Here is a 20999-nt window from a genome sequence, read left to right as displayed (position 1 = left end):
ATTTTTATAATCCCCTGTTTTACTTCGTATATATCTTTTTTTATATTTTGTGAGTTACTATTAACACCCATGGGATGGACTTGCAGGTTGCATTCCCTAGTTTGGAAACATTGACAATCATGCACATGGAGAACTTGAAAATCATATGGCATGATCAATTAGCTGAAGATTCCCTTTTCAAGCTTCAATCTCTAATTGTTGGATACTGTGAAAATCTTGTGAACGTCTTTGAATCTAATATGCTGACAAGATTCCAAAGTCTAGAGACACTTGTAGTACGTTATTGTGGTTCACTACAGGAAGTGTTTGAACTTCAAAGGCTCGATGTTAGAGAATCACATGTTGTGACAGCCATTCCGTTGAAAAGATTGAATTTGCATTGCCTACCGAAAATGAAGCAGGTATGGAATAAGGACCCCCAAGGTATTTTCAGCTTTCCAAATCTACAAGTAGTAAGTGCTTGGGAATGTGAGAGTTTGCAAAGTTTGTTCCCAGCATCTGTGGCTAGATGTCTCATGCAATTGGAGGATCTTCGGATAGTTGATTGTGGAGTGGAGGAAATTGTTTCACGGGAAGAAATTGCAGAAGCAGCAGCAAGATTTGTTTTCCCTAAAGTAACTCTCCTATTTCTTCGTAATTTGCCAAAGCTCAAGTGGTTTTGCCGAGGGGTGCATACTTCAGAATGGCCATTGCTAAAAGAATTGGAGGTGTCTAAATGTGATCAAATTGAGATATTTGCTTCAAAAATTTTGAACTTTCAAGAAACAGTTGAACAGAGCCAACTAGAGACCTCCACTCAACAACCCCTTTTCTTGGTTGAAGAGGTAAGAGGCTAATTTAACTACTCTTTTATAATATTTATATTTACGAGAAATAATAACTTAGTTTGGAGTCATACTCGTCTCTCACGCAAAAAACAAGTTTCAAACGCGAAGTTCTTAATAAAGGTCATATATCTATATACTCTTTTTATTTTTAACAAAATCCTTAATCTTTCTTGCATCAAAATATCGGTACCTTTGGTGTGTTTTTTTTTTGGTCAACATGTCCAGAAATATGAAAGTACTACAGGTGTCAAATTGTGACAAATTGAAACAATTAATTGACAACAACTACTAATTGATTAACATGGTTTTGGAAAAAAGGATTTTCTTTTAAATGACTCTTACACCACTATGCTTTTTTTTTTTTTTTTTTGCTGGTACACCACTATGCATTTGATTGACTAGTATTGTTCGATAGTATTTATGAATTACGACATTGTTCTTTGTTATGTACTTTCTTCATTGTTGTTGTTGTTGTTGTTGTTTTTTTTTTTTTTTTTTAATTTCATCTAGATATAATAAGGTAGGACCATATTCTTACCATTAATTTTAGAGACTTCAAGGATATAATCCTTTTCATTAATAAATCTATTTTCTTTTATTCAATGCTTTGATTTTTTTTTTTTTTTTAATAGGGTACATTATTCCCTAACTTGGAGTTGTTGGCATTGGGTGGAAATTTGAAGATGAAGGAGATGCAATGTGACCAACTTTTGGAAGAGTGCTTTTACAAATTAAAATACCTTTCCATAATTGGCTATCTAGCTGTTTCTGATTGGATTAATTTTCTAAAAAGATTACACAGTTTGGAGACACTTTTGTTGAGGCTTACTTCTTGGGAAGAAATATTCCCATATGAACAACTTTTTGACCAGGAAAATAATGCTACAATACTCGCACAACTTCGAGTACTAGAGCTATATGAACTACCAACGTTAACACATTTGTGGAAAGAAGACAGCCAACCAAGCCCAATTTTGTATAATCTGGAAAATCTAAGAGTGTCATTTTGTGACAAACTGAAAATTTTAGTACCATCATCAATATCTTTCCAAAATTTGACAATTCTGGAAATACAAAAATGTCATGGATTGGTTAACTTAGTTACATCATCAACAGCCAAAAGTTTGGTACAGCTCAAAAAAATGAGTGTAAGTGAATGTGAAAGGATAACAGAAGTTGTAGTAGGAGAGGGAGGTGAAGCGAGTGAGGTGATTACTTTCACCCAGTTGATATACTTAAAACTTGATTCCTTGCCAAACCTTGCAAGCTTTTGCTCTGAAAGTTATTCTTTCAATTTCCCATCTTTGAAAGGAGTAATTGTGAGGCAGTGCCCTGAAATGAAGACTTTCTCTTATGGAGCTTTAGCGACACCAAAGCTAAAAAAAGTACAAGCAACACAAGAAGATAAATGGCATTGGAAGGTTGACCTGAATACTACCATACATTGGCTCGCTCAATAGTTCATTGAAGAAAGGGTGAGTATATTATTCAAAAAATATCTTATTTTCCCACACCATGTACTTTAATCTTTTTAATGCATTGATGCATAAACACAAGCAACCTTTTCACTCTTCCACTAGATAATTATCATAATAGAATCCTTGTAAATTGCATTGGGTCCCGTTGCACTTCGTAAGCACACACAATAATTTTATTATATTTAAAAGTATATTATTTTTCCTTGATGATACTTTGATGTCAGCAGTTATAATGATTGATGCTTTTTTCTTCAATATGTTGTTTTCTATAACACAAGGTTCAGAATTCTAAAGAAGGAGATCATCCAAAATATGCAACAGCGGGAATGAGGCTTGGAATTGTAATTTGTGGTACTTGGGATCATGTTTCTTTCTCCTAAAATCATTTGCTCAGAGGGTCGTTATCCCCATGGTTATGGAAAATCAGTAGAGTTCATCCATTTGTTGTTTATTCTGCTATTGTATCTTTATTTTCTTGTTTTGCCATGTTGAGTAGTAGTAGCAGTACTACTACATTTTATTTCTATGATACATTTCTCTTTGGAGTGTTATAAACTACCTCTTCTTGGTGCAAAAAGAACATATGGCTATTTGAATGAAGTTGTACATACATGCTATTATTTTGATGAGTGTTAACGTAGCCAATTTGATCTCCCTACTTTTAGCTTCATGGTTACGGAAGATAAATGATAATGTATATGGTTGTGAAATTTTAGTTAAAGTTGGTTAGGAAGAAAATTTTTGTCTTCATGAGTAAATTATCTTCTCTTCATAAACAATTGTATGTAATTGAAATCCAAATTAGTATTTTATGAAGCAAGAAAAGAACAGATGGTAACATTGACCACCAAAATAGGAAGAATGCAGTTGTTTTTTAAAAATAATTAAAATAAAAAAATAAAAACTCTGAAATAAGCATAAATCAAAGATCCACCAACTCTATCTAATGAAAGGGGTGTAAATTATATTGAAAGATGGCAATGAAAATCATATTTGTATTTCAACACAGATGAGCAAAATGATCATCATTTTATTTTTCCTATTTACAATAAGTGGGGAGAGGGAATTCAAATTCAGGTTTTCCCCATCCCATCCCCCCCCCCCCCCCCCCCCCCAACACAAAAAAGGAAAAAAAAAAAAAAGATTTTAATGCTGGGTACTAATCACAACTTCCCATTCTCATTCGGGATTTTTGTATACTTTACATGCTAATGCTCTTTTCCAATTTCTCAAAACTTCCAATAATTTGCAAACTTCTAAAAACAAGGATTCCCTATTAAAATTACAATGAAATAAAAAAAATTCAGAGATTAACAAAAACTTATACTCTTCCACGTTTTGGCACTCAATGTCTCCTCTTTAATTTGAAGACTCAAATGATATGAGTACCTTCTTTCACCTGGGGTTTCCTCTACAAATTCCACCATGACATTATAAAATTTTCAATATCTTCAATTTGGTCAATCTTATTTTGTGCAAAACAGGTATAAATATTCAATGGCACCATTGGTTCTAAGAATGACAATGGTGGATGCCATGGCCGATAGTAACAAAGCAATGTTTTTTTTCTTGAACACAAATTGAAGTAAAAATGACACAAGTTCATTGCAATTCTAAATAACTTCTTCACGTTGTGAGTTAAATTGTTTTTTTTTTTTTCCTTTTTTTTGGGGGAAGGAGAGGGGGGGGGGGGGGGGTTGGTAATGGTAAAAGGTCCAACGATAAGCTTTTTCTGCCCATATATACAATTGGTTCTATAAAATAATTGATTAAAAAATTAAAGAAGCATTAAACTTTTTTTTTTTTTACTGCAGGAATAAGTAAATGAAAATTTATCATTCATGCCATAATTCAAAATAGCATGCTGCGTAAATAACCCATAGGATCTATTGAAGGTCAGGTGCTCTACAAACGTGGTGAACAAAAATTTGATTTCTTTGTTCATATTGGCATGTCCTTGTGTAGAGAAGAATAATTACCAACAGGACATGCTATCACACTAACCAAGTGCACCCCAAAAAAATAAATAAATAAATAAACACCTGCCATATAGCACATCAAACATGGTGTTAAAGCAGAATATATCTCAAGAAACCAGCAGAGTAGCCAAGATCCAAGAGAAAATGCTACAGTCAACATGTTTAAAAGCCACCAAAAGGGCAAAAGCTAAGGTTTAAGATTTACAGATTACCAAAACCAAACAATCAAGAAAAGTTACAGCTGAAAACAGATGCAGCATACTTGTAGAAATCTATTTATGCATCCAACAGTGACAAAGTAAAATGTTATTATTTTGGAGACAATTCTTCGTCCTTCTTGATTAAATATTGTTCATCAATTAGCTTCTTTTTTGAACAATTTTTTAAAAGGATACACGACCCCACCTGCCAGACTTGTGTATCAAGTAATCAAGGGAAACTCTCCTAGTGGGGATGAGCCTAGTGTGTCTGGATCTACAGCTCATACCAAGCCTCCAACCACTAGGCTGTACCCTAACAGGTACTCATCAATCAATTTTACCCCCTGAGATCCAATCTCTTGCAAGTAATGTTCGGCTTCCATAGTTGCCATGCAACCTGCATCATTAAAGAAACCAAGTAAACTAAATAGAGGAGACCTTAATACATATACTGTGAATAAACCATAACTTAAGTGGAACAGGTCTTTTTATTTAAATTTAAAATGATAACATAAATTGTTCAACAAAACCCAAATATTGGTGATAGAAACAGGTTATCGCAACAATGGTAGATGCCACAGCTAATGGTATAATCAAAACCACTGCTTACATGATTTCTAATTTTCTATATGACCGTTCCGAAAATTGAGAATGAAACAGAAACCAGCAGCAGCCTTTCTCTCCCCCCCTCTTCCCCAAAATCTTGGGACCTAAATGAACATTTCAGAAAGACATGTATTCCCAATAGCAGAATCACTTAGATTGGAGTTAGTAAGCAACAAACTGCTGTTATTTATTTACTTATATACCACTGCCAATTATTTGTATTATCTCAATTCTTATAGTCAATTACAGAAACTGTCAAATTTTATGCATCCCAATGTAGCTAAATGATGAACACAAAACACTTTCCCAAATCAAAGTAGGTTTTTTTTTTTTTTTTTTTTTTTTTTTTTTTTTGTAAATCACATTTAAAAAGACAAACAATCCAAGCCTAGTCAAGTATCTTGCGATAAGTTAAGTTTGTGAGATTAAAGTTATGCATAGGCTTAATTTACATTTGCGCAGAAATTATAAATACATGTCACTCAATCTCAGGTCACCAAGCAAAAAAAAAAACCCAGAGTCCAGCTCAACCTTGAAGTGCAACCCATTTGATCTTATTTTAAGGGGTCCAAAAATGGGTAGGACAAAATCAAGTTCCAAATATTCACATATTTGAATACTCCAAGTTCTTAAAACCTGAGTAAGATCAGCTTGGGTTTGCTCAAAAATGGGCTCAGTGTCTCAAAAGAATGCGCTTAATTCAAGACTCAACAGTCATCCAATTGCATAGAGAGATGGTGATCAAGCCATGTCAAACCAATCATAAATAGATTAATTTCTTCACAACCTTAGAGCACAAGTTTCATCATTTTGATAAAGAAGAACATAAAAAGTACATGGTCACACAAGGTGAGACTAATTTTGTTTTTAAATCCACAAGCATAGAATGGACAAGAAACAAAACTTTTTAGAACCTTCTTAACTATACAGCTATTAGGAGTGAGTCAAAAAATAAATATTAAAATTTCCTTTTGTTTATTATCAGTTTCATCGGTAAAGGGTAACTACATTCACTAATGTGTTGCGCATAGAAAATACCATAATGCAACAAGTAAATTAGAGACACTGGCAAATTTAGAAAGCATAAATATTCTCTGTTCTTGCAGTCAGTCCCTTTATTATCTGGTGGGCAATTTGATCAAGAACAAAGAAACATGTAAACCAGCAGCTTGTAGTTGAAAAATGCATCTGAGTAAGCAGTACAGAGAAGAGAAGTGAACCAGGCAATTAAGTTCAGCATTATATCAATGCGATAAACATAATTTTAACCCAGCAAAAAACAGAAACAGAAACAAATACACCTTATTACCTACACAAAACATACAATCCCAAATAAAATGAAGAAGAGAAGTGCTGCAAACATAGAAGCTCCAAAATCGAAATTTAAATGATGAAGGGGAGAGATAGAGGATATTGACAAACCAGTGCCAGCAGCAGTAACAGCCTGCCTATACTTTTTATCCTGGACATCTCTGGCAGCAAAAACTCCAGGCACACTTGTCTGGGTGGTCCCTGGCTTTGTGACAACATAGCCACCAAAATCAAGTTCCATCTGACCATCCAAGAACTTGGTGGCTGGCTCGTGCCCTACCGCAAAGAACAATCCCGAAATCTTGAGACCCGAAACCTCCCCACTCAGTACATTCTTCACCTTCAACCCTCCCAAGACCCTATTATTAGTGTTTTCATCCCCATAGGCTCCCACAACCACCGAGTTCCATAGAACTTGAATCTTAGGGTTAGTCAAGACCCTCTGCTGCATAATTTTTGAAGCCCTAAATGCATCTCTCCTATGGATGATGTACACAATGGACCCATACTTGGTGAGGAATGTGGCCTCCTCCATGGCTGAATCCCCACCTCCAATTATTCCCAGGGGCCTGTTCCTGAAAATGGGTGCAGCACCATCACATACAGCACAAGCTGATATCCCTCGGTTCCAAAACCCTCCTGGGCCCTCACCAGAGCCAGGGAAGTCTAACCGCTTGGCGACAGCACCAGTCGCCACAATGATGGAATTGGCAATGACAATCTTAGAATCAGTGAAGACCTTGAAAGGGGTGGTGGAGAAATCCACCTTGTTGACGGTCTCAGTTAGAATCTGAGTGCCAAAGTGGAGTGCCTGCTTGCGGCAGCGGTCCATGAGCTCAATGCCATTAATTCCATCTGGAAATCCTGGGAAGTTCTCCACCTCAGTGGTCGTGGTGAGCTGGCCGCCAGGGGCAATGCCATTGGCCATCCACCCCTCAAAGAGGATGGGCTTCAACTCTGCACGGGATGCATATATTGCAACAGTGTGGGCAGCTGGGCCACTTCTAATGATGCACAACCTTGTTTTGAGGGTATGGAGGTCATCCATGGCCGAAGTCGAAGAAAGGGCAGTGGCAGAGGAGGATGCTTGTCCAGGTGTGGAAGTGGGAGCTACGGTGGGAGCAGCAGAGTTGGAGGCCTTTCGAACAAACTTGGAACCTCTTCTGAGTAGATTTAAGAGCTTGTTTTTAGGGCAATAACTCATAATTTCTCCTTTCTGCAGTCTCTATTTCTTTAAAAGTTAAAAAGCATGGTTTTGAAAACCAAATTGTAAAGAGAACAACAAAAAAAAAAAAAAGAGATGTTCAAATTTTTAAGATTGGACCATAATGGCATCATAAAAAATTTAGAATAAAATAATAAAGCATAAACAAGCTAATTAAAATTTGAACAATTACAATTCTTTAAATACAATGTCTAAACAAACAAATAAATTCCTCATAGTAATATTATTACACATTAAAAAAATATATATATTCGACTACAACAACAACAGCGGCGATCACCACCTAAGATGACATAGAAATCAAGAGGAATAACAAAGAAACCTAAGAATTAAACAAACTGAGGACGTACATAAACAAAAACAGAAACACCCACTAAGTACTTGATTTTCATAAACAATGGGGTTCAAGTCACAGCAAACCCTGAAATGAAAAATGAAGTAAAACAAACCAGAAACGGTGACACACTTCACAGCAAAGATTGAATAATTTAAACAAACGATAACAAATTGAATCTAAATTTAGCTAATTCCAGGTTACTTACATACAGTTAAAGATAAATATAACAGGACAAAATAAAAAACACTTAATTAAGCATTTTTTGTTTAAAGCGTGCACTGATAAAAAGGGGATTACATTTTTATTTTGATTTATAGCACATGCCCAGTAAAGAAAATTCTCCAAAAAATAGAATAACCCTCAAATGATTCTATGTTCTCTGCATTTAACAATGTGGGGTTGCCCTTCTAAGTATTATGGAAAAGAATTTGGAACACCCCATGTTTTTTCTACATTTCAAAGCTCAAATTAACAATAGCTGATAAACAACAAGCTTTAACAAGTGAAAACTTCCAATACCCACAAGTGGGTTTTTTGTCCTCTCAAAAACCCACATAGATCATGTAATACACAAACCCAAAAAGATAAAGGAATCAAAAAGTAAACAACCAAGTGAAGACGATGAAAATGTTTACCTCAATGTCTAGACTTCCCAAGTTTCCAGTGAGCTATTCAGATTGGGGTTATGGAAGAGGAGGAGGGTCGGTGGTTCCGTGGGAGAGGGGAAAGAAGAAAGCATAAGCTCATAGGGTTGGTTAATAATAAGTCCATCCATGACTTCTTGTGTTTGCTTTGCTTGGGCGGTAGGTCTGGGCCTTGAGACAGAGGAAAAGAATGAATGCAAATGCTTTTGGAATACCGAATGAACTTAAAGATAGAACAAAACTAAAATACCAGGTGGTCGGTTTTTTTTTTTTTTTTTTAATTTATAAAGTAATATTAATATATTGAAGGTGGAAGTATAATTATCACCCTAAAACCATCCCTAGGATGGGTTTATATTGCTCTGAAAAAGAAAAAAAAAATGCGTGTTTACTTTTTTTTTTTATAATCTTGGGTACGGTTCATAAAACCTGTAAGTACGAATTTTAGTAAATTTTTCTTTAAAATTAGGTCTTACGTCACTATTTACATATTTAAAAATTATTTTACTACAATGTTTTCAGTCTTTAGCAATAAGTGATATCCAAACAGACATTTAGTAAATCTGGAAATCCCATGTTAAATTCATCTTGTTTATGACATTTCCATAATGTCTCATAGGGGTGTCCAACCAGACCCGGTAACCGACCCACCCGCCCAACCCGCCCGATCCGGCCTGAGAATCGGCCGACCCGACGCCGGTGACGGTCGGCGGCGGATCCCCGATCCCAAAATCCGAGTCCGGCGGGTCGGTTGACGGGTTAAAGCATGGAAAACCGATTTCAACCGACCCGACCGGAAAACACACCGGAAAATCTTTCTCCGTCGATTGAAGTAGTTCGCCGGTAGGATTTTGTCCGATCTGTCGAGATTCGTCGAGATCTGGCCTGATCTCTTCGAGATCTCGCCGGATCTCTTCGAGATCGAGCCTGATCTCGTTGAGATCTGCCAAGATCTCTTCAAGTTCGGCCTAAGCTCGTTGAGATCAGCCAAGCTCTCTTCGAAATCCGGTTAGATCCAGCAAAAATAAGAAGACTTTGGCAAAAATCCGACGCGATTCTCACAATCCGAGTCCAACCGGAAACCGACCGGAAAATTTTGACGTCCGACCACCCGAACCGTTGCCGTCGGCGGGTCGGCGGCGGGTCCATGTTTAGGAGACCCGAAGTGATCGGGTCGGTTCCGGGTTGGGCACAAACCCGACCCGGACCGACCCGTGGACAACCCTAATGTCTCATAAACAAAAAATTATTAAGTATTCCCAAATAAGATGTCTCATTATATGGAGAGGTCTTTTCTAACAACTTCTTTAATTTTGTCCATTTTCAATAGTCTTAAACAATGGAATGTGAGAATCTAAGGATTTGCGTCTATGATTAGAGATTGTGGGTTAATGGGATGAGAATTAGGTAATAGAACCCTAGGGAAGGTGTTTTTCCATATTAGGACATCCATTCATATTTTGACAATCAAGCTAAGGGAGGACCTCCTGTTCGAAAACTTCCATGTTTTTTTTTTTTTTTTTTTTTTTTTTTTTAACTTCCATATTGGATAAGCAATACCCATCAATAATAATTATTCGTCCACATTTTTTCCATAAAAAAGGGTAATCCATTTAACTAGTAATTACTACCAAATCATACCAAACATGAGAGTTGGAATATATGGGAGAGGAGAGTGAAGAGAAGGAAACGAAATTTTAATGAAAATAATTGGAATTTGTAAAGACAAAATTTTTCTCTAATTAACCGGATACGTGATGGTTCATAAAATCATTTCTGTGTATTAAACCACATAATTCATTAAATCATTTAAACAAGATACATGACTATTAGGCATTGGCGTGGTCATTAGGGACTCGAACGGTGAGGTAATCGGTGCACTTTCTGAGAGCTCCTTTCTACCAGCAACAGTAGAAGACGTGGAGGCAATTGCATGCAGAAAGGTAGTATCCTTTGCGCGGGATCTAGGTCTGGAGAAGGTGGTCTTTGAAGGCGACTCAAAAACAATTATCAGAGCCATCAACTCTGACTTTACGTGTCTTGCTTTCTCTGGCCATATTGTTGATGATGTCAGAACCTTGGCTTTATTTTTAAATTCCTTTTCTTTTATACATGTTAAAAGGAGTGGTAATGTTGTGGCCGACAAATTGGCAAAGCTAGCCAAGTACACCCACAGTAAGGTATGGTATGATGACATACCCTATGATGTGAAACAACTTGTACTGTTGGACAAAAGTTTCTGTCAAGTTTGAATAAAGTGTTGGCTTGTTTCTCAAAAAAAAAAAAAAAAAAAAAAAAAAGAAAAAGAAAGATACATGACTATTAAAAAACCACATGGCTAAAAGTAAATGTGAAGTGGGTTTCAGATAACTCAATTGGTAAAGGTTTTTTGTTTAAAGAGTAATTATCATGAGACGAGCATGATAGATTGAAATGCTATCATATTGATCACACACCCAAAAAAAAAAAAGGAAAGTTAAATGATCTTTTAGGTTGCCAAATAGTGGGTTTGAGGAGTTTTTCTAATATTTGGTTAAAATCTTTGTCCGATTTGTAAGAAATAAAGTTTATCAAATATTTTTGGGAGTATTACAAAGCTTATTATTAGTATTAGAAGTGTTTCACATGGTATTATAATTAGTAATACATGAGATGAAATATATATATATATATATATATATACACACATATCACTAATTGAACATTTTAAGCAATGTTTTAATTTTTAAGCCAAAAATTAAAAATTTTCAAGAAATATTTTAATTTTTGAAGCAAAATTTATTTTTTAGAAAGTTGCAATTATTTGTAGACAGTAGAATACATTAGTTTTTTTTTTTTAATTCAATAGTTGAGGGTGGGGGATTTGAACCCTATGTGTTTAGATGTTTTTGTTGAAAACATTATGAGATATCAATTGAACTACAAAAACGATGACAAACAAACATTAGTTATTCATAGACATAACTAAGATAGAATAGTAGTATTTTGTAGAGCCTATTTGGTAAAGTGAAAACAATTTTGTGTTTTCGGTTTTTGTTTTATAGGTGTTTTGGAAAAATTGTTCCAAAACACGTTTTATCACCTTAAAACCATGGTTTTAAAACCCGGATTGGGCCAAAACCAGATTTGCCTCTGGTTCCTGGTTTTTTCCGTTTTGACTAGTTTTTTATCGGTTTTCACCCATTTTAGGCATTTTTTTTTTCAGTTCGGACTGGTTCTTGTTCAACCAGTAGGACTAGTCGGTTTGGTCCGGTTTTTAAAACCCTGCTTAAAACACAAATTGATTAATTTGGCATTATTTTCTCACCCCAGTTTTTCATCCATTTTCCTCTTCTTCCCATTCAATTCTCATTTTCTCTTCCAATAAAAAATTACCACCACTCACTAATAGTCCAACACTATGCCTATCACTGATGATGTCGATGTTGCAACCCCCAAATCCAACCGTCAGACAAAAACCAACCTACCCAACAAACCCAAAACTAAACACAACTGCTCAAACAAACCCAAAAAACTCGTCGCTATTGAAAATCCAAACAAACCTAACAATTTATTGTCACCTATCACTGCAAAAATGATTCACTCCTAACAATGTCATTAATGAGAGAGAGAGGACAAAAACAATGGTGGTATGGCTTCAAAATTGCAACAACAAACAACGAACTTGTTTTGTGGTTTTAGGTTACGTCTAGGCACAAGGTCCACAACCTAATGAGTTATGAGAGAGAGTTTAGTTAGAGAGGAAAAAAAAACATTAATGATTTAATAATAATAATAATAATAACAACGACAAAATATTTCTAAATTGCTATCAACTTGTTTCCAAAAATGCCACCTAAAAAAAACAACAAGCTACGAAAAAAAACTCTCAAAAAACTGTTTTATTACTTTTGTATGGTAAATATTGAGAACAGTTGTAGGAAAATTGGACAAAAACAAATCAGTGGGTCCTACAGTTTAAAATTTTTTTATTAAAAAAAAAATAACAAAAAACTGTGGTTCCCTCTTGGACTCTGATTTTGGGCTTATTATTAATTGGGCCAGACAGAGTAACTGAAACACCATTTTCATACTTTACAAAACGTAGAGCAAATCTAGAGAGAGAGAGTTAGAGAGAGAATGGGGAGAGAGGTGTCAGAGAGCTGCGTGGATAGTCTACTAACCGAAATGGTCTCCTCTTACTGCGATCGCTTCTACGCCAATAAGCCTGACCTCGCCGCTCGTCGGATCGAAGCCATTGGCTTTCAGGTCGGCCTCCAGCTCTCCGAACGGTACACCTCCCCACACCTTATCCCTACCCTCTCTTTTTTTTTCTTTTTTTTTTAAATTTCTGTCATTGCATAAATTTTAGTAATTGGCCTTTAGATCTGAAAGAGTTTATTTGTAAAATTGTTTTATTTTTTAAAGAAATGTTTTATTTAGCTGTTTGGTTACTAAGAAAGTTCAGGGAAAGTAAAGGTTACTAGTATGATTTAGATTCTTGGATGTTTTTTGTTTGGGTTTGAGATAGTGTTTAGGATCTACTCTACTTAGTCTTATGGAATTAATATTTTAGTTCTAGTTTAATTTTTTGTTAATTAACAGTTTGCTAAAAACTTTTTTAGTTTTCCTTAGTTGATGTACTAATTATTTAGGATTTAGGACTATGGGAATGAAACAGGGGAAAAAAAAGAAAAGAAAACCCATATGGGAAATTTGATTAAATTGCTTATACATAATATGAATTTGTAAAATGGGATTAATTTTTCTTTTGAGCATTAGTACTATAAGAGCATTCACATCAGTCCATCCTTGTATAATAGAAAAAGATGTAGAATTTGCAAAGTTTTGCCTAAAAATGACTCTCATCAGTCCGTGTATAATTGTGTAAATTTACAACTTTGCTATAGGAATCGTATAAATTTATATTGCCACTTTTTATTTTGCATTTAGTTGTTTATTCTTTCTTTATGTATCTCGGGAACGAAGGAAGAGAATGGATGGTGGCGGTTGTGTGTGAAGAAAGAGGAAAAAATTAATAAAAAAAGAAAAATTAATATTTTAATGAAATGGAGCGTAAAATAGATAATCTGATATAGGGTGGTGGGGTGTTTTGAAAAATGAGTATGTAAAATAGAAAAAGTAGGTTCTTATACTAAAATAAACATGAATTTTTACACAAGTTGGTGCGAATGCTTTAAGGATTATATAATTGCTTATTGAAAGCAAATCTAAACTGACTTGTTTTGAAGTTCTTTGAAATGGGTGTTATATGTCATAAAAATGTGTTCTTAAAAAAGCTTGCCTTTTAAAGGTGAAAGCTTGATTCTTAGCTAACCAATTGTGTGGTTACTGATACGGGGATGTACTAACAATTGACCACCATATGTGTATGATTATTTGGATGTGGTTGCAATTAAGGCATCGATGAGAAGCTGTTGTTTAGTTTTGCTCCTAAAATCTTGTCAGGGATTTCTAGCTCTTTATTTAAGGTGGGTAGCATTGAATCTAACATGAATATATAAGGGAGTGGTAGAACAGCAGAAAAAACTTTGTTTGAAGCTATCAGCAGCATAGGGTTCATGTAATTAATTTAGATCTTGTTACTTATTAGTTATTACTGATATAGTAAGTTTTGTATGCATATTTGTATATAGTAGTGATTATTTGATACTCGCTATAGTTCTCAGCATGCTTTACCAAAAAATGCTGCTTGCAATAGTAAAAATACTATTTCTTTTTAGGTATACCATGGAGCGGCCTCGTTTCAGTGATCATCTAGAGGCAATCAAGTTCATCTGCAAGGACTTCTGGTCCGAGCTCTTCAAGAAGCAAATAGACAACTTGAAGACCAATCATAGAGTAAGTTCAAATATTTTAACTGATTATAATTATATGTTTTTGTGTGAATTTAAGAAAATGGATTTTTTTTTTTTCCCTTGTAGGGTACATTTGTCTTGCAAGATAATCGATTTCGTTGGCTTGCACGTATGTCAATCGACCCATCTCCTGAAAATGGAGATTTATCTCAAGATAATCCTCCGGCCGAAAACAAGGCAGCACAAGCTACTAGCATGCATCTATATTTCCCATGTGGAATCATAAGGGGCGCTCTTTCAAATTTGGGAATTCCTTGTGCAGTTACTGCAGATATATCCAACCTTCCTGCATGTAAGTACTGGTTATTGAGTGCTTTAGATTGTGAATACTTTTGTGCACATTGTATTTTTTTGTAAGCATTCCATGATATGCTTTCTTTTGTCATTCAAGACACTGCATGATAATCATTATTTATTTGTTTATCCATTCATGAAGGGAAACATGCTTTATGACTTCTCACTTGTGATTCAGGATTTGCTTACTCACTCATTTTCCTAGTAAAGGTGGATAAATTGATTATGGCAATACCTACACTGATCTCTACAATTTCATTGTTTCTCCTTTCACGTGTATATGTTTTGCCATAATGTTCCTCTGTTTATTTATATATCATATTTGGCATACTTAATTGAGCAAATCATCCTGAGTCCTCCCATATATATTCATATCTTTTAATGTCTCAAATCTGAACAAAAGAAACAGTTAAGAGAAGTAGTCCCTTTGATATTCATATCTTTTAATTCTAAGTAGTCCTATTGATCTCATTCAGGTTATAAGCTCCCCTCAGTTCATCTATGTTAGGTTTTTAATGCGTTGACTTATTATTGTGTATATTCAACTTGGTATTATTTTATAGGTATTAGGTACTTGATGTTTAATCTAGCTTGTTCATAGACTGTTTTCACATCTTTTGTATAGCTGATTTCTTATACTAGCCACTTGTGGTGTATATCACTAATATGTTTATATGTTTTTCCTGAGGGTAAATTTCCTTTCTCCACAATATCCTTCTTTGTAATCTCCTCCATATTCCATCTTATTTTCAATATTTGACCTTTGATTTTTTTTTTTTTTCCCTTTGCCTGACCTGTACTACTATCCATTCCCCACCTTCTTTTTCCTCATTCATCATTCAAAAACTTTTAGCAGTAATCACCTGTATTTTGTCCCTTATTTTAACTTTCCAGTAGTATTTTATTCAAAATCATTTTATTAGGAGTTCCTCTGGATTATTAGGAGCTCATTGGCTGCATATTGGTATGTGCAAATCCTGCATGCCTCTTTTTCACATTTATTGGCCTTTTTGCTTGTTGCTTTTCCTGGGAAACCCTATATTGTTCTAATAAGCAATTTTCTGTCTGTTGCATCCTGTTATCAACATACTGCATCTCTTATGAGTTATGAGGGTGTGAGAAACTGTTTTCCACCGAGATTGCATATGGAATGCTTGAAACTACCATTAGGATGCATGCAACATGGCAAGAACTGGACTGAATTGATTGGTTTTATCATTCTTCCCCAGAACCTCCTATTAAGTGTGCCTTTGCTCAACTAGTTCAGGGGAAAAAGGAAGAAAACCAGGATCATCTATGATAATGATCCAGGCTAAATTACTTTTGACGAAGAAGTACTTCATACATATCTTTGGTTTTTTCATAATCCTTTGTTGACAAAACTATCACTTTCTATCTTGATTTTATGCCATTTGATGTGACTTGCATATCTTTAACGTCATTGATAAATCAACTTTAATATGTTTCGACTGTGTTTGGCACTACAGCAAAATTATCTTGTTAATGTGTTTTGGTTACTTTTTTTGCTCCTTTTAGATGAATGCATCACGAGCTGTTTTTAACCTAAAATTTAAGCCTTTCCATTTATAAATCATGTCCTTTTGGTACTACTTTTTGCATGCTTTCTTGTAATCATGCTTTTTAAAAATTATTGAACAGGTTCATTTGTGGTTCGCATAAAAGCCTAATGAGCACTACAAGTCTACAACAGAAGATTGGGGCTAGGACTACAGTTTGAAGTATTGGCTATTGTTTAAATTAGGACTTGTGATCTTCCCCTTTCCCTTTCGAACAACAGTTACTTGATTTGTGAACTACGCTTCAATATCAGGTCATCTCACATTAAAACTCAGGAATATATAGGGGGGAATCTCTGTTGCATGTATATCTTGAATTTCTGATACAAATATTGCCGAGGCTTGGTTGATTACCAGATTGTTTTTTCAGTAATGAGGGTGCCAGTGGCCAAGAATGTAAGAAGAATGTTAAAGTAATTAATAGTGCAACAATTAACCTTCATTCATTTTAGCATTTATAATGAAACATAGCCTCAACAAGGTACTGATAACTGAGCTGTTCTGCTGTGGATGTAATTCAAAATACTTTCATACAGCAGATATACTGTATGACTTTTTTCGTCCCTATTTTTTTCCTTGTACTGGTTGACTTGGGAGTATTCATAATGGTTGGATCAGCTTATAGCAGCTGAATTTAAAGTTGGGCTTGAGTTTGGACCTGTCCCAAACTCAATCCTTTTGTTTCTAGTAGACCGCCCAGTGCAATTGGTTTAGTTTATCTTTATTAGTGTATTTTGTTTTAAAAATAAGCTCTGTAAAAGTAGATTTATACATTGAAAGATGGTGTTTTCAAAAAATTATACATAATCTTATAGTGAAAATAATAAGTTCTCGTTATAAACTAAAAAAGTTGCACCCAGAAGGCAACCCAATCTAGCATTAATGTGACGGACTTGAAAACTCTTTTGCTTTAGTGAAAATGCTGAGTTTATAACCTAGCATTTGAATCACTCAAATGCCAGTTGATTAAGCACAAATTTAACACTTACCGGTATCATTTAGTATAAGAACATTCATAAAATAAGGTTGTGTTTGGCATTGGTTTATAAAGTCAGGTTTTTTTTTTTTTAATTTTTTTTATTTAGTTTTTTTTTGTTACTATTTAACTTATTTTTATTACTATTTACGGGTCTCATTGTACTTTTTGGTACTATTAATGAGTTTCACTATACTATTTAAGCTACTTTTTTGCTTTATTTACAGTACTTTCAGTAAAAAGTTTTCAGTTTTAGCTAAATAAGTTGTTTCTAAACCAACGTAGTTAATTTCCCATGCAGAACATGGGAGATAAATATTGTAACCCCATTAGCAAGCTTATCACAGGTTTATAACCTATTCTTGACCATTAGCCAGCATATGAAGCTATGATTGGAGATTGCAGCAGAAAACCATATCATCTCTTTCCTGACAGTATTGGGTGCAAACCCCTCGAATGAAAGAAAGCAGCAATTTAAAAAACAAGCCACTCTGAATATCAACTAGGTCTTCAAATCTTGCTGGGAGGCCATTTTCAACGCTCATTCAGAAGGCAACTGGACTCCAAATCCATATATGGACATTGAAATGAAACCCCAATAAGATGTCAATTATTAATGTTACAAAAACATCTTATTGTCAAGTATTGAGCATTGACCCTAGTTTTTCTTAAAATTGTTAAGCAATTTTTTTTATCTATTAAGTATTTTTCAGAAAACTTGATCTTTCGACATAAATAGAGGGTTGATTTTTATAGAAAGAGGTACTGTGTTTCTTACTTTGAAATGTGTCCAATCTTCTTATAATGTGCTCTCTACTCTCTAGATGTGTCATGTGGCGGCTTTCTAAGGCTAAATCTTGTTACTCAGTCACTATTGTGCACTTTTAAATACAATTTTGCAATTTTAATTGAAATCATATTCTCAAAATACAATTTCAAAGGAGTGAATGAAGTATATACAACAACAAGTGTGTGATAATCATTACTCTTCTGAGTAATTTTTATTTTTGAAAAAAATTAATCGATTTCTTTTTCTTTTTCTCTTTCAATTTTAAATAATAATAAAAATTTTAAAATATATATTCTCTCCCCACTTTCTTGTACATGGTAGACAAAGTAAATAAGTGATAAGTCTAATCAGTTTATCTACAAAATAGATAAATGATAAGTCTGATAAGCATTTTAAGAATTATTGTACTTTAGAATACCTAAGCATGTCCTAGTGATTTCTTTTAAATTGTTTTCTTATACTCATATTCTTCTATATATAGAGTAGCATTCTTTTGCAATTAAAACAAAATGAGTAAGAGCACTTTTCCTTCGGATCACATGCTGCCTTTTTTCCTTTTGTATTTCTCTTTTACACTCCTCAAGCTTCCACACCCATATATTTCTCCCTCTCCTCTTAACTTTCAACTTCAAGTCTCAATACTCTCACCCTCATCCCCAACCATTCAAAAGGTCACAAAGGCACAAAAATACCACACCAGGTCTTCACTGAAGCTTAGCAGTACACCTAGGCAGGCATACATACAGCCTCACTATACTCCATCTCCATTCACCAACAACAAAGGGACAACACCATAACAAATCAACTTTAAGGCACCAACACAGCAGCCCAGGCATTACATTTCGACCTCAACACATCAACACATACACAAACACAAAGACAGCACCCAATCTCCTCTAAAGTCTTACCCAAAACTTTAAGATTGACAAAGCACCAAGCTGAATCCAAAACCAAATCAAAATCACAATACTTAATGCCCTTCAAGCCTAAAACTCAAGTTCTCTCACCACACCACACCAACCTCATCAACTACAACAAACATACCCATAAAATCCCACTCAACCTTAACTTTAGATGTTGTTAGAGTACTAGCATCAGTGAGTTAAATGCTAAATTTTTAGCATTTCGCACACTAAATGCAAAAAATCACCTCCTTGAGATGTGTCAAATACCAAATAAATTTGACATTTGCTTTCACTTTATTACTCAATCAGTTTATCTCCAATTATAGTATTTCATGTGTTTTATATTATATTTTTTATATTTTAAACTTTAATTATTTTATAAGGAAATAAAATAATAATAATGCGACTTTAAAAAATGTACTAAGTTGTGACGGTGGATTATAAAGTGAAACACTTAAAATATGACAAAAAATGTCAAGAGCTTTATAGACTAGCACTTTTAGGCGTTTTTAACAAAGACATCCAATTTTCAAATCCTTCTACTTCTATCAAATTATTATATTAACCAAAAAAAAGAAATTTTCCCCAAACCTTTTTTTTTTTTTTTTTGAGAGAGAATTTTAACCTATGACATCCGTTCCTGATGATAGCTCTTTATCATCAGACCAAAACACCAATCAGTTTTTGATGTAGGCGAGGATTGAACCCTAGATTTCACATACAACAATCAGAAACTTTACCAGTTGAACTAACTGGAACCCACATTTTCCCCAAACCTAATATACAACACCTAACCAAAGTTTTTCCCAAATAAATAAACTTACCAAAAACTATCACTGAAGCCCAAATAAAAAAATACGGATATGCGATTGCCGAGTATAACAAAATACACACCATCTAAAGCCTAAGCCCAAGCTAATAAGCTTACTGCTCCTATATCCAAAAAAGTAATGCTACAAATACAAACTATTTTACAATATCTTTACAAAATGTTGATGTGGTCAATCTCTTATTAGTTTCATTTAGCCTCACAATTAATATCACTTTTTCATTTACCAATAATCACTCATTACATCAGTAGTTTGTAAAAATTTTTGTAAAATAGATTGTATCTCTAACTTTATTCTATCCAAAAAAAAAAAAAAAAACTAGCCTAAATCCTCACAACAAAAATGGAAAAACCCTATTTTTTTATGAGTGCCCTTTTGAGCATTTTTTTAGTGCAATATTTTTATATTACTTAATTTTCTATTTTTACACAATTACTATTCAAAAACACTTACGATAGATTATCAATTCTAAAAACTTATTTCAATAAAAATTCATTTTCCAAAATTATAATAACCGTGTGTATTTAGACGGGACTATAACTTTTTTATATTTACACACCTTTACATACTTTGATGTGGAGTCTTTTGGGTTAATATTGTAAAATTCAAAGTTAATTTGTGTTATACGAACTGTTCAAAGATAATTGGGAAATTGAGGAGAGAGACTGAATTTCGGCAATGGCATTGCCGAAATTCAGCCAAAAAGCAGGAGAGAGAATAAGAAAAGGAGGAGAGAGAAAATCTTTAAATTTCGGCAATGGCATTGCCGAAATTCCACTGCCCAGTTTTGCTGCCCGAATCCTGTGTGTCCGAGTGTGCCCGAGTGTGGAGTGCTCTTAAAAAAAAAAAAAAAAAGGCAATGGCAGCAATGTCATTGCCGAAATAGGAGAATAATTTTTTTTTTTTTAGTAATTGTGATAATGGCATTGCCGAAAATGGGAAAAAAAAAAGTGGTTTCGAAATCTCTAGAAGAATAAAAAACAGGTTTCATGTCCACAATATTTTTACAATAAATCACATATAATTAGTTATTATTAGTTAAAAAAAATTTGTGACAACTAATTGTGGCAATGGCATTGCCGAAATAGAAAAAAAAAATTGTGGCAATATCATTGCCGAAATAGTGAGAAAAATAAAAGTGACAAACTACTTGAGACAATTG

At 34.3% G+C, this 20999-nt stretch overlaps 3 protein-coding genes across 16 annotated transcripts in view; 2 read left to right on the top strand and 1 right to left on the bottom strand.

Moving 5' to 3' along the window:
* LOC126717233 (uncharacterized) overlaps window positions 1–2925 on the top strand; it is a 170511-nt gene extending 167586 nt beyond the window's left edge. For 7 of the 8 annotated variants that reach the window (XM_050418705.1, XM_050418708.1, XM_050418712.1 and 4 more), the window contains 3 exons: window positions 87–824; window positions 1460–2302; window positions 2584–2925. In XM_050418705.1, coding sequence (XP_050274662.1) covers window positions 87–824; window positions 1460–2287 — 1566 coding nt within the window. In that variant the 3' untranslated portion in view covers window positions 2288–2302; window positions 2584–2925. The remainder of the gene's footprint in view (window positions 1–86; window positions 825–1459; window positions 2303–2583) is intronic. The other variant, XM_050418706.1, reaches the window with a different exon arrangement.
* LOC126717234 (thioredoxin reductase 2-like) overlaps window positions 1–8834 on the bottom strand; it is a 131551-nt gene extending 122717 nt beyond the window's left edge. Inside the window, exons 1-3 of one of the 7 annotated variants that reach the window (XM_050418713.1) lie at window positions 8599–8833; window positions 6513–7632; window positions 4370–4881 (exon numbers count right to left, since the gene is read on the bottom strand). In XM_050418713.1, coding sequence (XP_050274670.1) covers window positions 4766–4881; window positions 6513–7605 — 1209 coding nt within the window. In that variant the 5' untranslated portion in view covers window positions 7606–7632; window positions 8599–8833 and the 3' untranslated portion in view covers window positions 4370–4765. Of the gene's footprint in view, window positions 1–4369; window positions 4882–6512; window positions 7633–8598 lie in introns of those variants that run through there. The other 6 variants (XM_050418715.1, XM_050418714.1, XM_050418724.1 and 3 more) reach the window with 6 other exon arrangements.
* A 3839-nt stretch (window positions 8835–12673) lies between these two features.
* On the top strand, window positions 12674–16827 carry LOC126717232 (uncharacterized). Its single transcript, XM_050418703.1, has 4 exons — window positions 12674–12878; window positions 14331–14448; window positions 14532–14757; window positions 16419–16827. Exons 1-4 carry the CDS (start codon window positions 12727–12729, stop codon window positions 16445–16447), a joined length of 525 nt encoding a protein of 174 aa, XP_050274660.1. The 5' UTR covers window positions 12674–12726; the 3' UTR covers window positions 16448–16827.
* Window positions 16828–20999: the final 4172 nt, after the last annotated feature.

The sequence above is a fragment of the Quercus robur genome, chromosome 3 (genome assembly GCF_932294415.1).
Source record: "Quercus robur chromosome 3, dhQueRobu3.1, whole genome shotgun sequence".
NCBI classification, from domain to species: domain Eukaryota; kingdom Viridiplantae; phylum Streptophyta; class Magnoliopsida; order Fagales; family Fagaceae; genus Quercus; species Quercus robur.
The sequence above is the reverse complement of the archived record's forward strand: the minus strand, read 5'-3'. Positions and strand labels throughout refer to the sequence as shown.